This window comes from Blennius ocellaris, assembly GCF_963422515.1.
Source record: "Blennius ocellaris genome assembly, chromosome: 2".
Classification (NCBI taxonomy): Eukaryota; Metazoa; Chordata; class Actinopteri; order Blenniiformes; family Blenniidae; genus Blennius; species Blennius ocellaris.
The window spans coordinates 16,661,270-16,682,218 of NC_137651.1; the positions used below are offsets into that span (position 1 = coordinate 16,661,270).

Consider the following 20,949-nt stretch of genomic DNA (forward strand, 5'->3'; position numbering starts at 1 on the left):
TTGGAAAATAGTTTTGAGTGAAACAAATATAAAATGGTAATTGCAGATAAATAAATTGTGAAGCGGAGTATGCATAACGGGATTTTGGCGAAAGCGGAAGTGTGTCACCGGAACTCTCTTGGTCCCTGTGAGCGTCAGCCTGAACCTCGCCGCCTGAAACTCCTTGTACGAGGAGACGCGAGGAGGCCGCCCTGACAACAGAGCCACCCTCCCATCCCCTCTCCGTCTTCAGCACGAACCGTTAAAAAAAAAAAAAGCACAGCCCTTTTGTTTTCCTCCGAGCTGACCTTCCAGACTCAGTTCGGTCTTCATTTAACCCCACCGGGCATCCTTCACCATGGCGGCGAGTGCGAAGCGAAAACAAGAGGAGAAACACCTGAAGATGCTGAGAGAAATGACGAGTTTGCCTCCCAATAGAAAGTGCTTTGACTGCGACCAGCGCGGCCCGACCTACGCCAACATGACGGTGGGCTCCTTCGTGTGCACCTCCTGCTCGGGCATTCTGTGAGTATTGGGTTTCGCAGTGACCTTAGCTTTCGACATGGCGCACATGATGGAACGGTCCAGTCTGCCTCGACTACAACGGGCGAGCCAGTTAGCCGCCTTAGCTAGCAGCAGCAGCAGCCGCGGTGTTGCAGTCTGGCAGAGTTCGGCTGTTTGACATTGTGTATGAGTGTGTGTTAGTGTGTGTGTGTTAGTGTGTGTGTGTGTGTGTGTGTGTGCGCGCTCGCGCGCGCTGTTGGGCGGGGTGCAGGGGGGTGTCAGTACTCCGCAGGGCTAACTTTAGCCTCCACGGTTTAGCCAGTGAACTTATCTGACACTTACAAGCTCGGTGTGTCGATAAGCTACCAGCCCGCTGCTGCTACCAGTTGCTGGGGGACGAAACGAAGCAACGCCTCACCTCTGATCCACTTCTCGTGGTCCGCCACCCTAATGCACTACTACTGCAGGCGAGACCACTGAACTGAAGACCGAGGCAAGGCCAAGAGCTGATCATACTAAGATCAGGACCTTCGGAGGCTGAGACGTCGGCAACACCAAGACCAGAGCACCCCAAGATCAAGTCTTCAAGAGGCTGAGGTCCAGACAAAGCCAAGATCAGAGCATTCCAAGGCCAAATCTTTAGAGGACCAAGACAAGGGACATGAGACCATTTCAAGACAGAAACCAGAGCATCCCAAGACCAACATTTTAACGGGCCAAGACTAAGACCAAGTTCAATCCAATACATGACCATGACTTTAGGGGGCCTAGATCAAGTCAATATAAAGACTATGGAGCAGAGACTGTCAAGACAGAGACCAGAGCATCCCAGGACGGAGATCAACTCAAGACCAAGACCAGAGAATTCCAAGACCAACATAGCTTTGTATTGTGAGATTTATACATGTATCCATCCATCTTCTGTACTGCTTTATCCTGTTCAGGGTTACATAGCCCATTGCAGCATTGTACTGGACAGGTTGCCAGTACATCACGAGGCAAACACACTCACATTCATACCTTGGGGCAATTTAGGGTCACCAATTAACCTTGCACGCTTGTTTTTCGACTGAGAGAGGAAACTGGAGTAGATCTTTTTAAAGTTTTGTTTCATTATATATTATTTCCAACACCTGCCCCCAAGATGCCGCTGCTAATTCAGCTTTTTAAAGTGTCATAGTTGCACATATGATCGTTAAAATTAATAGTTATTTTTACAAGTTTTTCATGACATCAAATATAATGGTTTTATACCATGATGGAAAACATCCGAGGAAGGTTCCCTCATCCATTTATTTAAACTTTATTGCATTTTATGATTATTTTGATGTACCCATTTGTAAAATGAAGTCATTTTGAGGTATATCCAAATGATATGCTGCTAACCTTTCAATCATCAGTTGTATTGAGTCTGACCATCTGTTCAGAAGTATTAATATTACTGTCGTCAGACACTGGCAACTCTATCAGTGAGACATCCGCTTGACGAGCATCTGACCCAAGTTCTAACAACAAACTCCCACGTGTCTGCGGTTCAGCGTCCTACCGTGAGCTTAAAGAAAAAAACCTGCGCACTCCATTGATAGCTTGCACGTAGCTGTGGGTTGTGACTTTAGATAGTGTTCGTCTGACTTAAAACCTTGCTGTGCAGTTGTGTAACCAAGCATCTGCAGCTTGGGATTTGGGATTAGTGAAGCACTCTGTTTCTTCTTTTTCAGCTGCAGATATTCTACCTCAGTACAACTGCCAAATTTTGTATGTCAAGGAACAGCTTTGTCATTTAGCGACATATGACGTTAACGCCTCTGAGAAAGAAATGTGACACTTTACGGCAGTGTTTAAAATGTTCTGCAGTGACGTGCAACATGGATTAAATGTTTGCCTTTGTTAAATGTCTTGCATTATACGGCACTAATCTGCACATAATCACTTCTCCTCTGTAGGATTTCCAGGACTGTTCTATAGCCATTTACATTAAATCACTTAAAAAGCTCTGATTCTGCAAGCTTTTCACAAATATGAATGCACTTATATTCCAAGATCATGGCTACAAACTTACCATCAAATGATACGTGGCATCTAATGTAAGCATGAGACCTTGGTCTTCTCACAAGCCTTCAATAGTGATTTCAGAGTGTTCAGTTGGCAGTGGGCAGCAGTATCTCAAACTGGTGGTCTATTCATCCATCTTCAGCTTGTTCTGGCCTGCAGTAATCCTTTTTATTGTGTTTTTGAAATCACATAGCCATTTTTGCTTATTATGAAGATGTCACGGGGGAGAAGGTCACACAAAGGTCCTGTCATATTTGAGCTTTAACATATGCATACAGTGGGTGAGATTTCCCCTTTTACCTCAGATTTTGGCTTGTTTGACTGGGGTTTTTTACCTTAATCTCTGCAAAGTGTTTTATCTGTCTCCTCGCTGAACACGAAGGTTGTTTACTGTTGCACTACAAAGCATGAGATTAATTGTGTGTTTGCTGACGGGCAAAGTTTGCCCTCCATTTCCCTTCATTAGTGTGTCTGTGGGGACTATGCCCTGTGTTTCCCATGTGCTTGCCCTTTAATATTGAAGCCTGTAATATCAGTTTCTTATGCTTCCTTTGTCCCTCGCACTTGCTTTCATTCAAAGCAAATTAAGTTGGGGGATGTGGAAGTGCAGTTTAGTCATCAGAAGTGTGACGGTTTGAAAGGATTGATGTCTGTTACATGCAGGAAGCCTGGCGTGACTGTAAGCTCAGGAAGTGGTGTGGCCCCACATCGCTGCTCCATCAGCACCATGTGATGTTGTATGTGTGCAACAGGAAGTTTGAGAAGTCACAGTCTGTCTCAAGGTTATTCAAACTTGGTAATAATGGCAATGTTAGTGTGAGAAATTGCACAGATTAGCACATATAAAAAAAAAAAAAGAAAGAAATTGGTCCGATAGTTGTTTAACTATTCCTGGTTTCATTTGCAGTTTATAGGATCATGGTTAACCCTGTGTGGTGATATCAAGTGCACACGTTGCTGCCTCGTAACACACACACACACACACACACACACACACACACACACACACACACACACACACACACACACACACACACACACACACACACACACACACACACACACACACACACAAAACCCCCAGATAGTTGTGGTTGTTTAATGGGTGGAGTTGGAATCTGCTATGTAAACACATTCCTTATAAAGGAGGAGTCCTTCCCAGGAGAAACACCACTCACAATGTCTCATTCTGGAGAATTGCTCATTGCAGGAAGTCACCCCACTTGGCCTGTGTGTTCCTGAGTAAGCAGGGCAGCTCCAGTGACTCGACCCTATTCGAGGTGAAGATCTGTCGCGGACGGCCAGTCTCCTAGATAATTTAAATCAGGGCCAAGCCAGTAGCACATGTGACTTTAAACTTTAAACAGTTGAGCTTTTCCTGTGCCTGCAGCTCCTTGAAAAGGTGCTTTATCTATGAAACCTTGAAGTAACTAATTAATGGTGTACCTTGATATGGAGAAAGACCGGAAATGATTAAGACATTTTTCCGAGGTAATATAATTGTTGTTAAACAATACTAAGATACAGTCTTTATGGTAACCTAAAGCAGCAAAGTGAAGCCTTTTGCTTCTCCTCCCCTGTGAGTCTTTGTTGCCAGTTTCTCTCACCCTGAAGCTGTCACAGTATGCTAATGAGCGGACTTCCCTGGCTGAGCTGCTCTCATACAGCAACTACAAGGTCATAATTATTTTACTGCGCAATATGTGATGCTATTTTCTGATATGCTTTGCCAATTGCGAGAAATAATGAGAAAGTCAGTGGACTTTGATTAAGCAAATAATCTGCCCTTTGCAAACATTGATTTGTACAAAATTGATAAATGGAGGTTGAGGTGACTGTATGTAATTTGAAAAACTGCTCCTGTAGTTTAAATTCTACAAACGCTTAACACTGCTAAATAAAAGGTTGTTGGACTGTATGACTTCAACATTTTGTAGTAATTCTCGGTACCAGAAAAGATAAAAAAAAAAAAAAAAAACAGGAATAACCTTGCATTTAAATTGTGCCACTTCATTTAAGTATTACCCTGATTTTCAGATCAAGGCAATACTTAAGATCTTTGACCTAAATGCCTTGGATATTTTTGTTACATTAAATGTATTTCGAATAATAATTGCCACAATCAAACAAAAATAAAACGGAAGCAAGGAACGACCAAAAACCAAATAAGACATCACCACATTTGTATCTCCTTATGCGCTAAATCGGCATGCAATTATCAGAATGACTAACTTTCTTTCTGTACCCGACCCAGTTTCTTCTGCTGGGACTAGGATCTCTTCATTACCTCCCTCAGGGCACAGAAAACACATTATTGCTCAAATACACAGAGCCTCTGTCACACATACTGCTGTCTGTTGCGGATTTCTTACAGAAAGCTAAACGATGCAATAATCGTCACTTTTCAAGTCCCAAAGTTTTTTTCAATAGGAAAGGGGAATCAAAACCAAATGTCCTAACACCAATTATCGAGCATTTAACAATTTTTATTGTTGGTCTTACAGTTTTAGAGTTTCTACAAACCTACACCTCAATTGGAGGGCCTATCTTCAACATTGTAAGAGAAATAGTGATATTCTTACTGCATAAGTTTTATGTTCTTTTTTGGATACTCGTGTCTGTCATTTGCGCACTAAATTGTTTGCTCGTGTAAATTTACCCGTTACTCCTGTTTGAGGAACAGTCAGCTGATTGGTTGATGTTTAAAGAATAAGTGTAGAAGCACACTAGTTGTGTACAAGGTAACAGCGGTGAATTATTTAGCGTCCTTGTCTAGTATTTCACTGCCTTTAGGATCGCATACTTCTTTGTGTATGACATTGTATTTGTGAAACTGGATCTTGTTTCCTGAAGAGCTGTCATGACTGCCTTATAAAACAACCAAGTCAGAGCGCACCAGGAATAAAGCCCTAATTTGAAATGTGAGGATTAATCGAATATTGTGCACAAGTTGTCTGGTCAACTTCTATTTTTCTTTTTTGTAAATGTGTTCATTTGTTATGTGGGGAAACAGTCACACACATATAGGAAGTATAAAGCAGTTGGTGAACTGCATCATAGTGTTGGTTGACAGGATTTCACTGTGTGTCCTGGGTATTTCCATTTCTTTATCCATGTCAAAATGCTTCTTTGACGCCATGACATCAATGAATTATCGTCAGACGCTGGCATAGGAAGATAGCTCCTTATCTGCTTTGTTTCTCAAATAGCTGGATTAATCAATAACTTCCTCATAGACCATTATTCTTGGAGGAAATTCAAAGTAAGAACAAGCTGTAAAAATATGCTTTGGGCTGTCCATATAGAACAGCGTAGAAATAACCATAACATCTTAATATAATATAATTATACGGAAATCTTGTCAATTATGATTACGTGTGACGTCTTTTCCTCAATGAATAGATGAGTCACTCTGCTTGGTTAATGGTTAAAGAGACTTTGTGAGACTTGTGTTAACAGAGTTCAATGAAAAAAACAAACAAACTAATCCAGCATTCTTTTGTCTGTTGTCTTTTCTTCGTTGTTCAGCAGTTGCCGTCATGCTTGACAGTGTCTGGTCACTTTTATAGGCTTAACAGGTGGTGTCCTTGCAGCTTTACTTGTCTTCAGTGTACAAGTGGGCACAGAAACAAACAGACCTGGAGCTCAACATAAAAGCGTAATGAGTTTCTCTGTCATAGTTACCAGGCATTTTTAATGTAGGCCAGTTTAACATGAGCTGTGACCCTCTCAGGAAAATGAGTAAGGCTTGCGTGGGCTAATGGGTGTTACTCCATAATAGAAGTTTCTATATTAAGAAACAAAGCTCATTTTTACTATAATGACGACCTCGACTCAGTCAGCGCCACATAAGAGAGTCCTGCTACTGTCTTCTTTTACTCTACTCCTATTCTTTTCCTGTCAACATGTCTCTCTGTCATTATTTTCCCTGTCATTTTGTTTTCCTATCGCACTGTATTCCTCGTCTCAGTTTCACACATAAGCAGCTATTCAGCTTGTAGCTAATTAGAGGGCTCTGCCTTAAGAGGGGGGATTGCCAGTATATCCTGATGTTGTTTCATATCAAGGCTGCCATTTTCAGAAGGGATACATCCCCCCCTCTGGTCTATGTATCCCTCTGCAGTGTTGTTTGATCATTGGGGGTGGACATAGAATGATTCCTCTCAGTGATCAAAGCTACTTTAACAGGAATAAATGCAGTAATGTGTTTTGATTTCTAAGTAAAGCAGAACAGTTACATCTCTCACATTGTCTGTGAAACTCGGTTCCCCCCCAAAGCAGGTTTTACATTTTGGCTGAATACTGAATTTCCTGCATTTTCACAGTCAAAGATACCGTTGTCAATGGATGAATCATAAGCACTATGGCTTTTGTGTATAGGTACTGGAAAAGGTAAATCTATATTATGTCACTGTAACTGGTGCTGCTTGAACATGTATTATTCTCTTTTAAGGTACAATAAATATTCTTGCACAGTCACAAGCAGTGTGCCTCTCATCTGCTTTCATGTCCCATTAGTTCTTGTGTATGTCTATAGTCTCTTCGTGTTAAATTGACCAGTTTTCTCTCCTATCTTCAGGCGAGGACTGAACCCCCCCCACAGAGTCAAGTCGATCTCCATGACGACCTTCACGCAACAGGAAATTGAGTTCCTACAAAAACATGGCAATGAGGTATGGATGGCACCTGTTTACCAAGGGTGCAAGATTACAGCCTTTAGGCTCGAGCATGTTTTTTGTCACTCGACTAGGGCACGAGCATTGCACTGTTGTCATCAACAGAACCAGCCCAAATGTACACCACCGACCAAGTACAAAATGTGATGAATAAATCGAATGCTGGAGACAAATGTTTTAGACAAAAGCACATGATCAGACAAAAGAATCCACTCTAATCAATTCAAGTCTTTTGAATGCTAAAGTATTATTAGCCATCGTGTTTGGTGGAATACATTTAGTGTACAAGGCAGTATGTAATCTTTAGAACACAAGTCATAGTGTGTAAAGACAACTCTATTAATCAATCTATGATTATTAGAACAGGCTTTGTGGCAGAGTATGTGACATCGCATGCAAACAGCAATTCAATGGTCTCTATGGCAGCTGTTGACCACCTTCCAACAGTGTCGGTGGGTACTGTTCTTCGAGGCTGGTAAAGAAGTGAAGCGGCTAAATACTCTTCATAGGCATTAAAACTCAGTCTCGCCCAGAAATACCACTACATTTTAGATGACATTGTATTATTGTTTTAAAATAGCAAGTTCACAAAGTGTGGGCTCCCCAGCACATGCCAATATGCAAAAACCCGAGAGCGTAACTTTTTTTTTTTTAAATTATTTATGGTTTAGATGCATGAGGAGTATTGATAAGTGCAAGTATGACACTTGATTTGTCCTGATATTGCAGTTTTAGAGAGAAATATTTCAAAACGGCAATAATTGAGATAAATGAACAAATTCACTGCGTTTAAATGGTTCATGGCGCTTTCACCAAGTCACCATGGTTCAATAAAAAAAGCTTCACACATTTGTAGTGCTTCAAAGTGCATCATCCTTCAAGAGACATTTCTGGTAAATAAAGTTTGAAATAGAGCAACACCACCTTGGGATACACAACCCATTAAAGCTGTAGCAAAGTGGCACAGACAGACATGCTGGACACTCAAGGTTTGAAGCTGAGGCATCCATTCTTCAAGGCTGCGGTATAAATAATGTGTCGTCAAGTTGCTTCTTCACACAGAAAAGCACTGATGTAACAGCAGGGTACACTGCTAATGTTATTTCAATATTCAACTGGTCGTGAAAGAGCAAACCTGAATATGCCTGAAGAATGTATAAGTACGTTTAAAGGTCTGGGACGGTCTAACGAGTCCGTTTAGAACAGGGGTAATATGAAATGATGTTTGATTTTTCACAAAATGTAACAATCCTTTCTCTTTTGTTTACTGAGGATCACGCCGTTTTAGTAGCCGGATGGAACACAACTCCAAATAATACTTTAAAATAAATGAAATTGAAAAATTCCAAATACAAATTTTTAAACTTCAAGGCCATCTGTTAGAATTTTTGTAAACCTATTAAAGAGGACTACTACTTAATACTAAAACATTATATATAATACTATTGTTAACTTAAAGGCCATTCTATAAGGGGTTTGGTGAAGCTTTCAAGGAGTATTTTGGAATTTTTTAAAACTGTTATGGAGTCATGAAGTCTCTGTCTGTGTGACACGTGCAAATGTAAGCGTAATTGTTCTTTGGCGATCTAAATTGACAAGCTTTCACTCTTCTCTTTCACTTTGACTTTGCTCAGCTTATTTTTCTCTGGCTTACATTCTTCATACTTTTCTTTGTGCTTTGATAAGTGTTGCCCTTATTCTGTACAATGCAGCACTTTACCTTCTCTCCATACGCTCGATACCTGTGAATCTCTCTTGATGAGATGAGCAAATTGAGAAAGATTTACTCTCAAGCAAAGGCATTGACCTTGGTTCTTCCAACGGAAGCCCAATTCAAATGTGATTGCTTTTGACCGAATATGGTCAACTGCAGCCTTGTCAATACTGCCTACCTTCACACGGTGACACATTCAAAACACTTCAGTGTTTGCACATGGGCTTGCCTTCTCATTTTCCTGTTTCTCTGTTTCAGTTTGGATGAAAAAATTCAGCGATCAATCATGAGGAATGGTATATCATGCACAGCAGCACATCCTGCACAAATTTCCATCTGAAATCACTTGAATTAATCTGTGTGTTTCAGGTTTGTAAACAAATGTGGCTTGGTCTGTATGATGACAGAACTTCGTCAGTACCAGACTTCAGAGAACCACAGAAAGTTAAAGAGTTTCTGCAAGAGAAATACGAGAAGAAGCGATGGTAAGTCCGTTTTTACCAGCCATAAAGATCAGAACAATCCTCTGGCAGTGTGAGCTGCACCAACATGCAGCTTGTCTTTTGTGTTTTTCTTCTCTTTGGCCTGGAATTTCTCACAGGCAGCTCATAGCATTCAGCCTTCAGCAAGCCACCAAACAGCCTTCTTTCATGTAGGTCACTAGAGTCAGACTGCTTTATGTGAACATGTATGGTTCCACCATGGTGTAGATTTAATTATTCTCAACATATGGGTCTATTTCTGCCTGATTGGGTCAAATGATTAAAAAACACAACTATAATGTACATTTTTGTTTTTTGGGGGGTGGGGGGATTCAGAGGTTTGTTTCGACAATGCATTTCTCAATAAAATACTCATTTGTCATTTTCTTCATGTGCCAGTTCTGGCCAAAATGTGAGTAATGAGTGGAACATGTCTCAACTTGCCCAGTTATTCTGCAGACCGGCATTCTGGTTGTAGAACGGGCAGAAACTCTGTCAAGTACACTTCCTATTACATATCCTAAGTAGTACTCATTTGCAAATAAGTACTGTTTACTCATGTGAAAGTACAAAGATTCCTTCTCGAAGTCTATTCTCAGTATTTTCCTCAACCATATTGAAGACACTCAATCTACATAATATCTACATTCAACACAAATTCCTCAGGAAACCAAACGATAGAAAACTTCCATCAAAGTGAGCAAAGTTCAATATAAAGCAACTGTGAAACTGAAAACAAACTTGTTGACTGCAAGCTTGCAGGTCAAATAGTTAACTATTAACCCAAGCTGTGGGTGTTCTCCGTAAAACTAAAGCAAAGAAGAACACGTGGCATTTCTCTGTTAAAAGCACCTAGGAATGACTGTTGTATTTGGTGCTATATAAATAAAGTTGAATTGAATTGAAAATTGAATTGCCTATGTTCTAATTAAGTACAACGACATATTTTGAAAAATACTCAGAGTACATGTACGTAGGTATATTAGATACATTTGTGATCATTTGCTCTCACACCTGTCGACCAGTGGTAGTACCGTACTGGTGTAGAGTCATAGCCTGTATGTTAGTCACAGTACCCTTCCTATAAAACTGTTGTTGTTGTTTTTTAAGGGGGGGGCGGGGGTATAATATTAAACATTTAGTTTAGTACAATCAATTACTTTTTTGACTAATGAAGTAATGCCTCATTAACCTCAAAACCAAGTCTTTGGCTCTATGGTGTTGTGTCTTCATGTATTTTGCCAACGTTTGTGTATTTTTGAGAACCACTTTACATTTATTCTAATGTGATGAATATGATGTGAATCACTTCCAAGGTTCGTCCCTCCTGAGCAGGCCAAGGTAGTGGCATCAGTCCATGCTTCCATTTCTGGCTCCTCGAACAGCAGCACCAGCAGCACCCCCGAGGTCAGACCACTCAAATCCCTCCTGGGGGAGTCGGCCCCTTCTCTACACCTCAACAAGAACACCCCACCCAATCAGGTGAGACCTTTTTAAAGGGAGACATAGACGCATACATTTGTCAAAAAAAAAAAACCCAGACTGAATTTATGGCACAAACGTGATATCATTAATTTAGCCTGTATTTTTTGGTGTTGCTAAAGCTAATGACCAGCAACAAACACTGATGTGTTAAATGTGATCAACAATAGCAGTGTGATTTTTGTAACCATGTTAATGTTTATAGCCACTATAGTTTGAGACATGAGAACAGTCATTGATTGAAAGCAAGCACATGTTCATAGTGGTTTAATCTTTTTTTTTGCTGAACAATTGTGCCGGGATTGTTTTTTGTGTTGTAAATTCTTTTGGAGGGATTTTGCCACAGATGGTACTTTGCCACTGAATAAGATCATATAAATGTAAAGCTTAATTGAGACATGTTCCAGTTGACTCATGCATTTAAAATTTGCTGCTGCCAATACTTTGTGAACAGCAGGTTTGGATTATATATATTATACAGCTGCATTATGAAAGCATCTCAAAATTCTCAATTTTTTACAGTAGTTACCAATGAGTTTATTTCTTCACATAAATGAAAGCACATCGAGGCATGTTGTCATAGTTACATGCCTCCCTTCACGCATGCATCCACTTTTAAATCCATCTCCTGTCTCCACCAGTCTCCTGTGGTGAGCCGTGGACAAGCCCACCAGCAGCAGTTCCATGACAAGAAATTTGACCTCCTCAGCGACTTGGGTGGAGACATCTTTGCTGCCCCACCCAACATAAACGCAGGATCCAGCTCCAGCTCCAGTTTTGCTAACTTTGCACATTTCAACAGCCACACAAGTAAGGGAACGGACAAATATCTGGTTGATTGTTTGATGGAAGCATTGAGAAGCTGCATATTTCAGTTGAATAAATGTGGACAGTTTTAACACTATGAAGGGAAGGTTATTGTTATAGAAGACTGAAGAACAGTAAATATGATCAACTACTAATGGTAAAAACTTAAGACACTAGTCCAGAGAGCCATAGCACTGTCGGGACATTCCGTCTTCACGCTTTATGGAGTTTTGGTATAAACATGGATCTTATGCCAACAAATGAGTTGCCATAGAGCACTGCTTAATTTTGGTTCAAATCATCTCACACTTCAGTGATTGATGCAACAATTTGAAAAGTTTAATGAATAGTGTGGCTCAAACTGACACCTTACTGAGTTACAATGAGAGCATTGCAGCAAAATGTCGCATAGAAGATACTTTCAAAAGAGTCAGATTTAAATGTTTGTTTTCAAGGCTGACCTATAGCAAACTCAAATTAGCAGCCTTGAAGAGCCATTTTACTAACCACATCAGGGATGTGGAACAGGAACAACTGGCTTGCCGACCTAATCACTGACATATTCATATAGTCACTGTGGTTTGTTTGCATGCGTCAGGCTGACTTTCTGGAAGTTGTACTGCTAACTGCATTGACAGAATTGTGAGGATGGTGGCAAGTCATTTTAGATTGATTGTTGGCCTTATTAATTGGGACTGGAGTACAATGAAGTAGAGGATGGAGGCAGAGGCTCTCAGAGTAACAGACTGTTCTGATGGATTTTGGAAGGTGTTCACTGCAAAGAGTGGGACCTTTTAATTCCATAATAAAGAGAAACCTTGATGAGTCCATGGATGACAGTCACTCCAATTGAGTCACAAAATATCTGCAGAATTCTGAGACATTGCTGTTGTGCAAATGGTGTTAGTTTATTCAAATCAGTCAGAGCACAGCAGCAATTGCACCTGACACCCCCCCCCCCCCCCTTTATTAAAGATCTTGCTTCCAAAAAAAAAAAACCACCAGCAGAGGGTGATCAAAGCTGATCACAGGAAAGCTACACAGCTAAAGCTAAAATAAAGTGTTACGAGGCATGAAATGAATCACCACTATCCTTAGATACAGTCTGATTAATTCCATCTTTGGATTATACAGATTTATTACAATATCAGCAACTGGTTCCTCCTAGACTGCAAAACATGACCATACATTATGAAAAAGCATCAAACACAGACACCTCTCCATGGTAACTAATGTCTGTAACATTGGTCGATTAGTGTTTGCTTCCCTTGGAGGATGATGTCTTCTCATTTCCCCCATAACGAGCCATCAAGACTGTCTATTAAAGCAGCAACAAAAGTGGCGTCCACACATCTCCACATCGCAAACATTAGCATACGTTTAATGGAGTGAGGAGCCTGAAAACGCACACATCCAGTTTTACGTGCGGTGTACCCAACTAAGAGTCCAGGCAGCCTCTTTGGAAAGAGTGAATGTGTAACTATTGTATAAATATGTTACACATTCCATTCAATTGCATCACATTGTGATTATACCTTATGTTTTATAAACATTCCATTATATTTGTTTAAAATCAGCCATGTTTTTTGTGTGCATAAATCCTTTCATTCAATTCATTGTTTCCATCTTGTTGGTTGTTTTTTTCCCTTTGTGTTTGTGTTTTGTTGTTCATTCGTCTGTCTGAACCTCATCCCAACAACACCTCCAGTGGCGCAGAGTGCACATGCAGATGCAGGCTTTGCTAATTTTGATGCATTCGGAAGTTCTTCTGGGTCAACAGGTGGTTTCCCTTCAGCACCCCAAGCCCCATTTCAACCCTCAAACACAGGTAGAGCAAGCTCTTCTTCCTGGACTAATCCTGATCACTAACCTTAAGAAAATCGGTTACACACGCACGCACACACACACACACACACACACACACACTGTATGTACTGTATATGCTGTTAGTCTGATGATAGTCACATTTTCTGTGACGTCGTCTTGGTTTGTTACAAACATACTACAAACTTGTTCTTTCTGTTAATCTGGTTTAACTTCAGTAATCTCTCTATATTACTTACTACATTAGTTGTTTTTCCAAGTGCATTGTGAGCAGAACCTCAACGTTGGATCACAAATGCAAATATTGAGCTTGTTTTTTCTGAATGTTGTCTTTGACTGTAGTTAAACACGCAATGTTATGTTTACGAGGTATGTGCCTCAAGCATAAAATGAACTTGACTTTTAGCAATGTACATTTAGTGACGGCATTGACGTAAAGCTCCACTTGTAACTGTATTGGTTTTGGCTTACTTTAAAAGTTTGTTGAGCACAATAACGTGCTGGATTCACACAGGCCACTTGGCATTTTAACTAAGCGTCAAGATCTTTTGTGGATTCAAAACATCTAATAGAAAAGGTACAGCTTATATAGATAAGGTGATTCATATCCAAGCTCTTGCTAGCTTTAGGAAAATGTTCTGTACTACAGTGCCCTCTGTTGGAAGAGTGCACATTGACTTTTTTCCATGGGGCTCTGCATCATGATCTCTTTACTATAACTATTGCTTAATGGACACACTCCCCTCTCTCGCCTGTGGCTTAGCCAGATAAGCCTTCTCTCACACTCACTGACTCACTGTGCTATCTGGCTTCAGCTGTCCAATCTGTCTCATGTCCTTTTCATCCCTTTCACTTCAGCACCACTTGATTTACTTTGATCTAATGCTTTAATTTTTCACTTCTGGTTTTGCTTACATATTTTCTTTTTGTTTCTCCACCATCTTGCATTGCTTATTGCCCCATTTCTGCCTCCCTCTTTTATTTTTTATTTTTGTTTCATCTCTGGCTGCCAGCTTTCTCTGTGCTCTCATCCAGCCGCAGTATGGGTGAGTTTGCCACTGCGCTGCTTCTCCAGGGTGCACACAGTAAGTCTCTCTTTGGACTTGCCCTCGTAACAGCTTTCACCCTCTCTATCATCTCGGATGTGTAGTCATTTGGTTTCCTTCGCTTTCTGTAATGCGTGTGTCTTGATGTGTCTTTTGTTGGCCTCGAATCACAGTTTGCCACGCTGGTTGATAAGATTGACATTCGACTTTGACTGTCGTAAATGTTGACATTTAATTGGGGTGATTCTGAAACCAAGTTGAGAGAGTTTAGCGATGCGAAGATTGAAAGGGAACACAAATATGGCCTTGGTCTTTGGTAAATATTTGGTCATAATCTACCAAAGTATTGAGTTTTCTATGATCCAAAGTTTGCAATAAATACATATTATTAAATAGAACTATTTGATTTAAAATACAAACGGAGAAAAACCCTTGTTCTCACTCATCGCCAAACACAATATGTGCTTGAACAATGCCAGTGCCCCCCCCCCCCCCCCCCCCCCCCCCCCCATTTCTCATATAATGTGTATATTAGGTTAACTATAAATAGCTCTCTCAAATGAAGATAAATGGTCTCAAATGCATACATATATCAACTTGGGTTTAACCAGAAGAGGTTTAATTAACTTTTATACTGAAGAAAGTGTCATTGTGCAGCATTTGTGCAGCAGTGATTATTAATAGGAATGAGACTACATCTTCGGGTGTCTTCAGGGGTGAACTGATGCACAGAACTTTACTGAAAGTGAAAGTCCATCCTGTAGTGATCCCTGTGGTGTCGTAGCAAATTAAAAAAAAGAGTACTTATTGAGCTGTGAAGTTTGTTTCATACTGCTAGTTATGCCACTTTGTCTTCATCTATAGTATTTGAAATGAGTTGGTGTAATAGATGGTCTGCCTTCATGTGTCTCTCAGACAAATAGCTGCCAGTTCTATGCATTCCTTATTTTGTAGAATTGTGGGTTGCCCATGAATGTAGTGTTGCAGAGGATAATTTTTTTTTGCTATTCTTTAACTGAGATGATACCTGCCACCCCCAGCCTGACCGCATCCTCAACTTCCCCTCCGTGCAGCTTCTTCCCTGTTCATGTTGTTACACAAAACAATAATCACGGTTCCCCCTTATGACTTTTTAATCTCTCTCTTTCATGCAGGTAGCACCTCAGGGGGACTAGCAAGTGCCCATTTTGCAAATTTTGAGAACTTCCCCAAATCGTGTAGTGCTGACTTTGGATCCTTCAGTTCCTCCTCCCAGAGTAACTCCGCAGGAGCTGGCAGAGACGCTGTACAGAGTACAAGCGTTGCTGTCGATAGATACGCAGCCCTGGCTGACCTGGATAACATGTTTAGCTCTGCCAAAACAGAGCAAGGTAAACTTCTCCTGCCTAGCCTGTTTCATAGATGTAATTCAGGGAAAGTAGTTCAGTTAAAAACTGAGTCAACCAAACATAATTTTATCAAATTTCAACCCCGATTATCTGTCTTCCTCAGTCAGGGACAGACGTAGTCGCTATTAAAACAGGGCGGATTTACATTTTCTAGCAAACATATGACCTTTTGCCAGGGCCTGGTTGTGTTTGGAGATGACCTAACTTGACCTCTGCGACTGAACCAGCCTGATTAAAGACAACAGGACACTGGACGTGGTGGAAGCACCTCTTTGCTTAATTGGACTGTTCTGCCACTCAAGCATCTATGAATTGTACTGGGCTGGTTTCAGTTCATTTTGTTCATATCACAAACTGTATTTCTGTGATAGAAAATGCAAATTTCCTAATGACTGAACATTTATCCCCCCCATTATTTTCAGTAGGTTGAATATGGCATCTATCTCCGGACTTTTTGTTTATATATTTTTTTTTAAGTTATTGATCAATCCTTCCTGTACTCTCACTCTGTTGGAGCTCGTTTTAAATGCAGCTCTGCTGTCATATGCTTCTGCTTCAGGAGGCAGTATTCCTGGTGGGGTGAGCTCTGCTGCAGCTGGAATTGCTGGCTTGCCTCAGAAGCAGCCAACAATGTCAGCAGGGGACCGCTATGCCGCTCTCGCCGAGCTGGACACCGTCTTCAGCTCCTCAGCTCCAGCCACCAGTGTTTACAACACCACCAGCACCTCACAAGGGTGAGACCTCATTCACACACACTTAAACTCCAAAGTGAGGCCACCCCAAGATTGGGAGTTTATTGTCAACATTTATTAGAGTTTTTATTGTTTTTAATCAGAATGCTATATCGAATGATAAAGGAATTATTTAAAGGACTAATTGATATTCAATGTGTTTTTGTTTAGTTTCTTTGTAGTTTTGTGAGTCACAGATATTATTTGGTTAATATTTATACAAAGTAAAGAGTTTCAGCAGATTATTAAAATAGAATGGGGATAAGTTATTCCATGATTGTACCAGAATGTACAGGCGCATCTCAAAACATTTTGAATGAAGTGAAGAATTTTATTTTTGCCTTATTGCTATTCAACCTGTGCAAAACTGCCATTATTACTGCTCCTAAGTTAAATACCAAACTACAGTATCATAAAATATTGGAATATTTCTAACTGGAAGACATGTCACAATGCAATTTTTTTTTAAATGGTTGTTAAATGAGTTGAGAGTGTATAATTTGCAGCAATGTAGCTGTTTGCAGAAAGTCACTTTCACCTGAGGCCACCCTCCCGTCACACCGCGTTACACCATGTCTTTGGTTTTTGGGCTCCTTTTTGCCAGCTCTCACAAACTCGTATTTTGTCTGTGTGTCACTGCAGGGCTGTTTTTGGCTCAGAGACCATGGTGTCAACAGCACAAGCACAGCAGCCCATGCCTGGCATGGCCCAGGGCTTTGGAGGTGAGTGACCCTGTCGGCTGTTTATCATTGCTGGTGGTACACTCTCTGCCAAAATGGACGCTGGTGGTGTGTACTGTTTGGTATTTGTAAATAGTTTTTTTTTTTGCAGTTTTTGTTACTTAAAAGATTTAATATAAGTACAAATAATTGGCAGTTCAATCACTTTCCTCCTGAGGACTTGGTGTAGGTAACATGAACTGACTGAGTTCAATATCCACAATGAATTATCAAGAGTCTGCAATAACGAACAATGTGCAATTCACAGACTTGCATGTTTACACTCGATGCCATTGTTAAGCCGATCTTTATTTCAAATGTTCATTGAAAGCTGTTGACTCGCTTCTTTTTCGTGCAGCAGCCCCGTCAACTAATCCATTTGTGGCTGGCGGTGTTGCCCCAGCAGCAGCTCCCACCAACCCGTTCCAGTGCAACGGCAGAGCGGCAAGTGTGGCGGCAGCAGCAGGTCTGTTCACTTGCATGGTCGTGTGTGTGTCATCAAATTACCATACCCAATTAGTGGAGTAGTTCACTAAAAATCCAGTATGTTAGATTTTCAAGCGCACCTGAAGTTGTAGCATTTTCCAATGTTGCTTCAGTAGTGAATATGCCTCAGATCACAGTGCAGTGGGCAGCAGGTCCAGCTTGGACTCAGGGTTCTGTCTAATTGTTCTATCCATGCTGGACAGGCTTGATGAGAGCGCTTCATGGGCAGGTGTATCCTCCCAATTTGGGTAGGTTCTCTTGCACTGTGTGTGTTTTTCCGCTTTCACAATGCTTCGCTCTGGCAATGACGACTTTGTTGAGTCTGATATCCTTCAGGAAAATGCTGGAAGACACATTTGATGAGCAGGGTTCTCTATAATGCAGAGATGCCAAAAAAAGACTTGCATCAGTTTCAACAGCAAATCGAAATGTAGCTTTTGCTCACCAACTCAATCACTTTTAACGTCACATGTGCACTTTGTTTTAATGGATGTATGCTGTAGCATTGTATGTGTGCTCTTCTGCCAGCAGGCTTTCCTATTTAATGCAACTTGATTGTTGGAACTGTGTTCAGCCAAGATCAGACACTGATGCTAAACTCAAGTGTTGTAGCTTCATGTCTGACTCTAACTCATTTCTATTTTTCCCTCTTTTTTTTTTTTAAACCTTGCATGCATCACACCTACAAATACTGAAACTGAGATTTTGAAGATCTCAGAAAAAGTTTTCGTACATATTTTCAAAAACATGGGTTGCACAATCACCATGGCACATTTTGTTTAGTTACAGTTATTTAAGGAAATGGTGACTAACCATATTATGAGCCATCAATTATATTTCTTTGATTGTTGTTCTCTGGATGATTCTGCAACCTAAATTGTTTATTTCACCATTCATCCCTCACACACTCATTGTGTGTGTACAGTATTATCCATGCCGACAATAAAATGAAGATGACTTGCCGCCAAAGAGTAAACTTCACTTCTTGTGTGTCTTTGGGTGTTGAGTCGTCTTTCAGTAACTGGTTATTGTCCTGCTTTGTCGTAGCACCATTTGGAACAGGGTCCATGAGTATGCCAGCTGGATTTGGGAATGCTGCAGCCTACAACCTCCCCACCAGCTTTAGTGGAACATTCCAGCAGCCCTTCCCCGGCCAGGCTCCCTTCCCTCAGCCTCCTGCTTATCCCCAGCAGCCCAACGGTGCGTGTGTGTGTGTGTAAAGATCCTTTAGTTGTCAATATAATATTCACAACATATTCGGAGTCATCTGACGATGTTGTTGCCATAATATGCCTTTTCATATTCATTGTATCACATCATATAATGACTCTGTGTCTGTCTTTCAGGTGGAGGATTTGCGTCCTTTGGACCGGCCAAAACTGTTGTGACTCCATTCGGACAGACAATGGCAGGACCTATGGTCTCGAGCAACCCTTTTCTGGTTAGTGTGGTGCCTCTGTGTCATCATTTCCAGCACTACATAATACTTTAGCCCAGGCATGTGTGATCTTTGTTGTTTAACCACCCTCTTTTAGAAGGTTTTGATACCGATGTGTACTTGGCAATGTTAATGCTTTTGTTTTTTTCCACTCTCTGATGATATTCTGGTAACTTCAACAAGTCAGCAAAATTGTATTTAGCGGTTTAAAATGTGTACAATTTGACATTGTCGCAATATAGATATAGATGTCCTCTACCAACAGTGTTGGTAAGTCTGTGACAAGAGTCACTACTGGGTCTATTTATTGGAATTTGTCATGCTGCTCCAGTCAGAATTCTGAAGAAAAACACTGTTCAGATATGTGATGTGAGTCAGAGTTTCAGAACTTCTTTGACTAGAACACTGAATAATGCCATTTTTTTTCTCTAGATGATTTTTGCCTCTTTCTAAAAAAAAGAAAAGAAACACAGCTGATTTAAAGAAAAAGACACTTTGATTTACATGACTAACAAAATAAACAACATAAGCCTGGATTATTTCAGTTTGTGCAAATATTAAAATATTCACATTTGTTGAAAAATATTTTCATTCCATTTCAGATTTTTAAATGCATGCATCACTGGCTCCTATAATTTCAGTGAACTGTCAGCAATCGAGGGTTTGATGCTTTAATGTAGCATTGATCCAGATAATTGGTCCATTTTGTGTTGATGGTGGGTTTCTTTGTGTTTCCAGGGCGCGGCTCCCTCTGCACAGTATCCAACAGGAGGCTCCTCAACAAATCCCTTCTTATAGCGATCCATCTTGTCTGCTGCACTACAGGGTCAACAACTGGCGCGCTTGCACCTATTGCACTGTTTTGTTTCACAAGTAGCTTTAAAAACACAATGTTTGTAAGGATTTGTATTTTCTATGGCAGTTTGTCACAAATGGAACAATATGCGAGGCAGACACTGTCTACAGCTACAAAACAAAGTGATGGTGTGTACAGAGGGAGAGGTTGATCCCCTCTTCTCTATTTAACCTGTGAACTGGCCTCTACTGAGCCACAGTGTATAATCAAACTGGCTGAATTATAAGTTATTGCGTACAGTATATCTCATTCATTATGCTGCAATTCTGTACATATTTTTCTTTTAGGAACTTAGCTTTTTGTGCATATCACTATTTGTATCTAACACACAGGATTTGTTAAGGCAGAAATGTTGCTTGAAAAAAAAAAAAAAAAAAGCTAATGGGTACTGCCATTTACTGTATTTGTAATGAACCAAACTTGTTTGTTTATGCAGGATACTTTTAGGTAAACTGTTCTCACAGGGGAAGGTTTTCTGTTGTATGGAGGTGAAACAAGGAGTGAATGCTGCATCAGGGACAGGTAGGGGACGAACCTCTCTGCCATCCCCTGTCCTGCTTTCAGAGGCCCAGGTTGCGACGCTTTTGTGTGACTGTCAAAACTGATGAACTGAAAACCACTTATTGGGTGTCGGAGAATTTTAAGTTAATGTGTAAATATATACAGTATATATTAAAATCATTTTAAGTAAGAAGAAATGACCACAGCACTCATTCATGTGGATGTATAGAAAATCATTTATGTTTGTTTTGTATAAAACATTTT

The 20,949-nt window shown here is 40.5% G+C and overlaps 1 protein-coding gene across 7 annotated transcripts; it reads left to right on the plus strand.

Annotated features, from left to right (window-relative positions):
* Positions 1-184: 184 nt before the first annotated feature.
* Positions 185-20,866, plus strand: agfg1a (ArfGAP with FG repeats 1a). Of its 7 annotated transcripts, none has more exons than XM_080514781.1 (13): positions 185-504; positions 7,115-7,208; positions 9,295-9,410; positions 10,724-10,889; positions 11,531-11,699; positions 13,405-13,524; positions 16,514-16,688; positions 17,328-17,407; positions 17,763-17,870; positions 18,094-18,138; positions 18,938-19,090; positions 19,237-19,331; positions 20,067-20,866. In XM_080514781.1, exons 1-13 carry the CDS (start codon positions 338-340, stop codon positions 20,124-20,126), a joined length of 1,548 nt encoding a protein of 515 aa, XP_080370907.1. In that variant the 5' UTR covers positions 185-337; the 3' UTR covers positions 20,127-20,866. The 7 variants fall into 7 exon arrangements, with proteins under 7 accessions (XP_080370907.1, XP_080370908.1, XP_080370909.1 ...); XM_080514782.1 differs by having other exon boundaries at positions 17,766-17,870; XM_080514787.1 differs by lacking the exon at positions 185-504 and adding an exon at positions 9,184-9,221 and having other exon boundaries at positions 7,148-7,208.
* Positions 20,867-20,949: the final 83 nt, after the last annotated feature.

Bases quoted from the DNA above. Each gene is read 5' to 3' on its own strand.
- agfg1a (XM_080514781.1), top strand. From the start codon at position 338: ATGGCGGCGAGTGCGAAGCGAAAACAAGAGGAGAAACACCTGAAGATG. The intron at 505-7,114 runs GTGAGTATTGGG...TCCTATCTTCAG, and splicing joins ACCTCCTGCTCGGGCATTCT to GCGAGGACTGAACCCCCCCC. The intron at 9,411-10,723 runs GTAAGTCCGTTT...ATCACTTCCAAG, and splicing joins AAATACGAGAAGAAGCGATG to GTTCGTCCCTCCTGAGCAGG.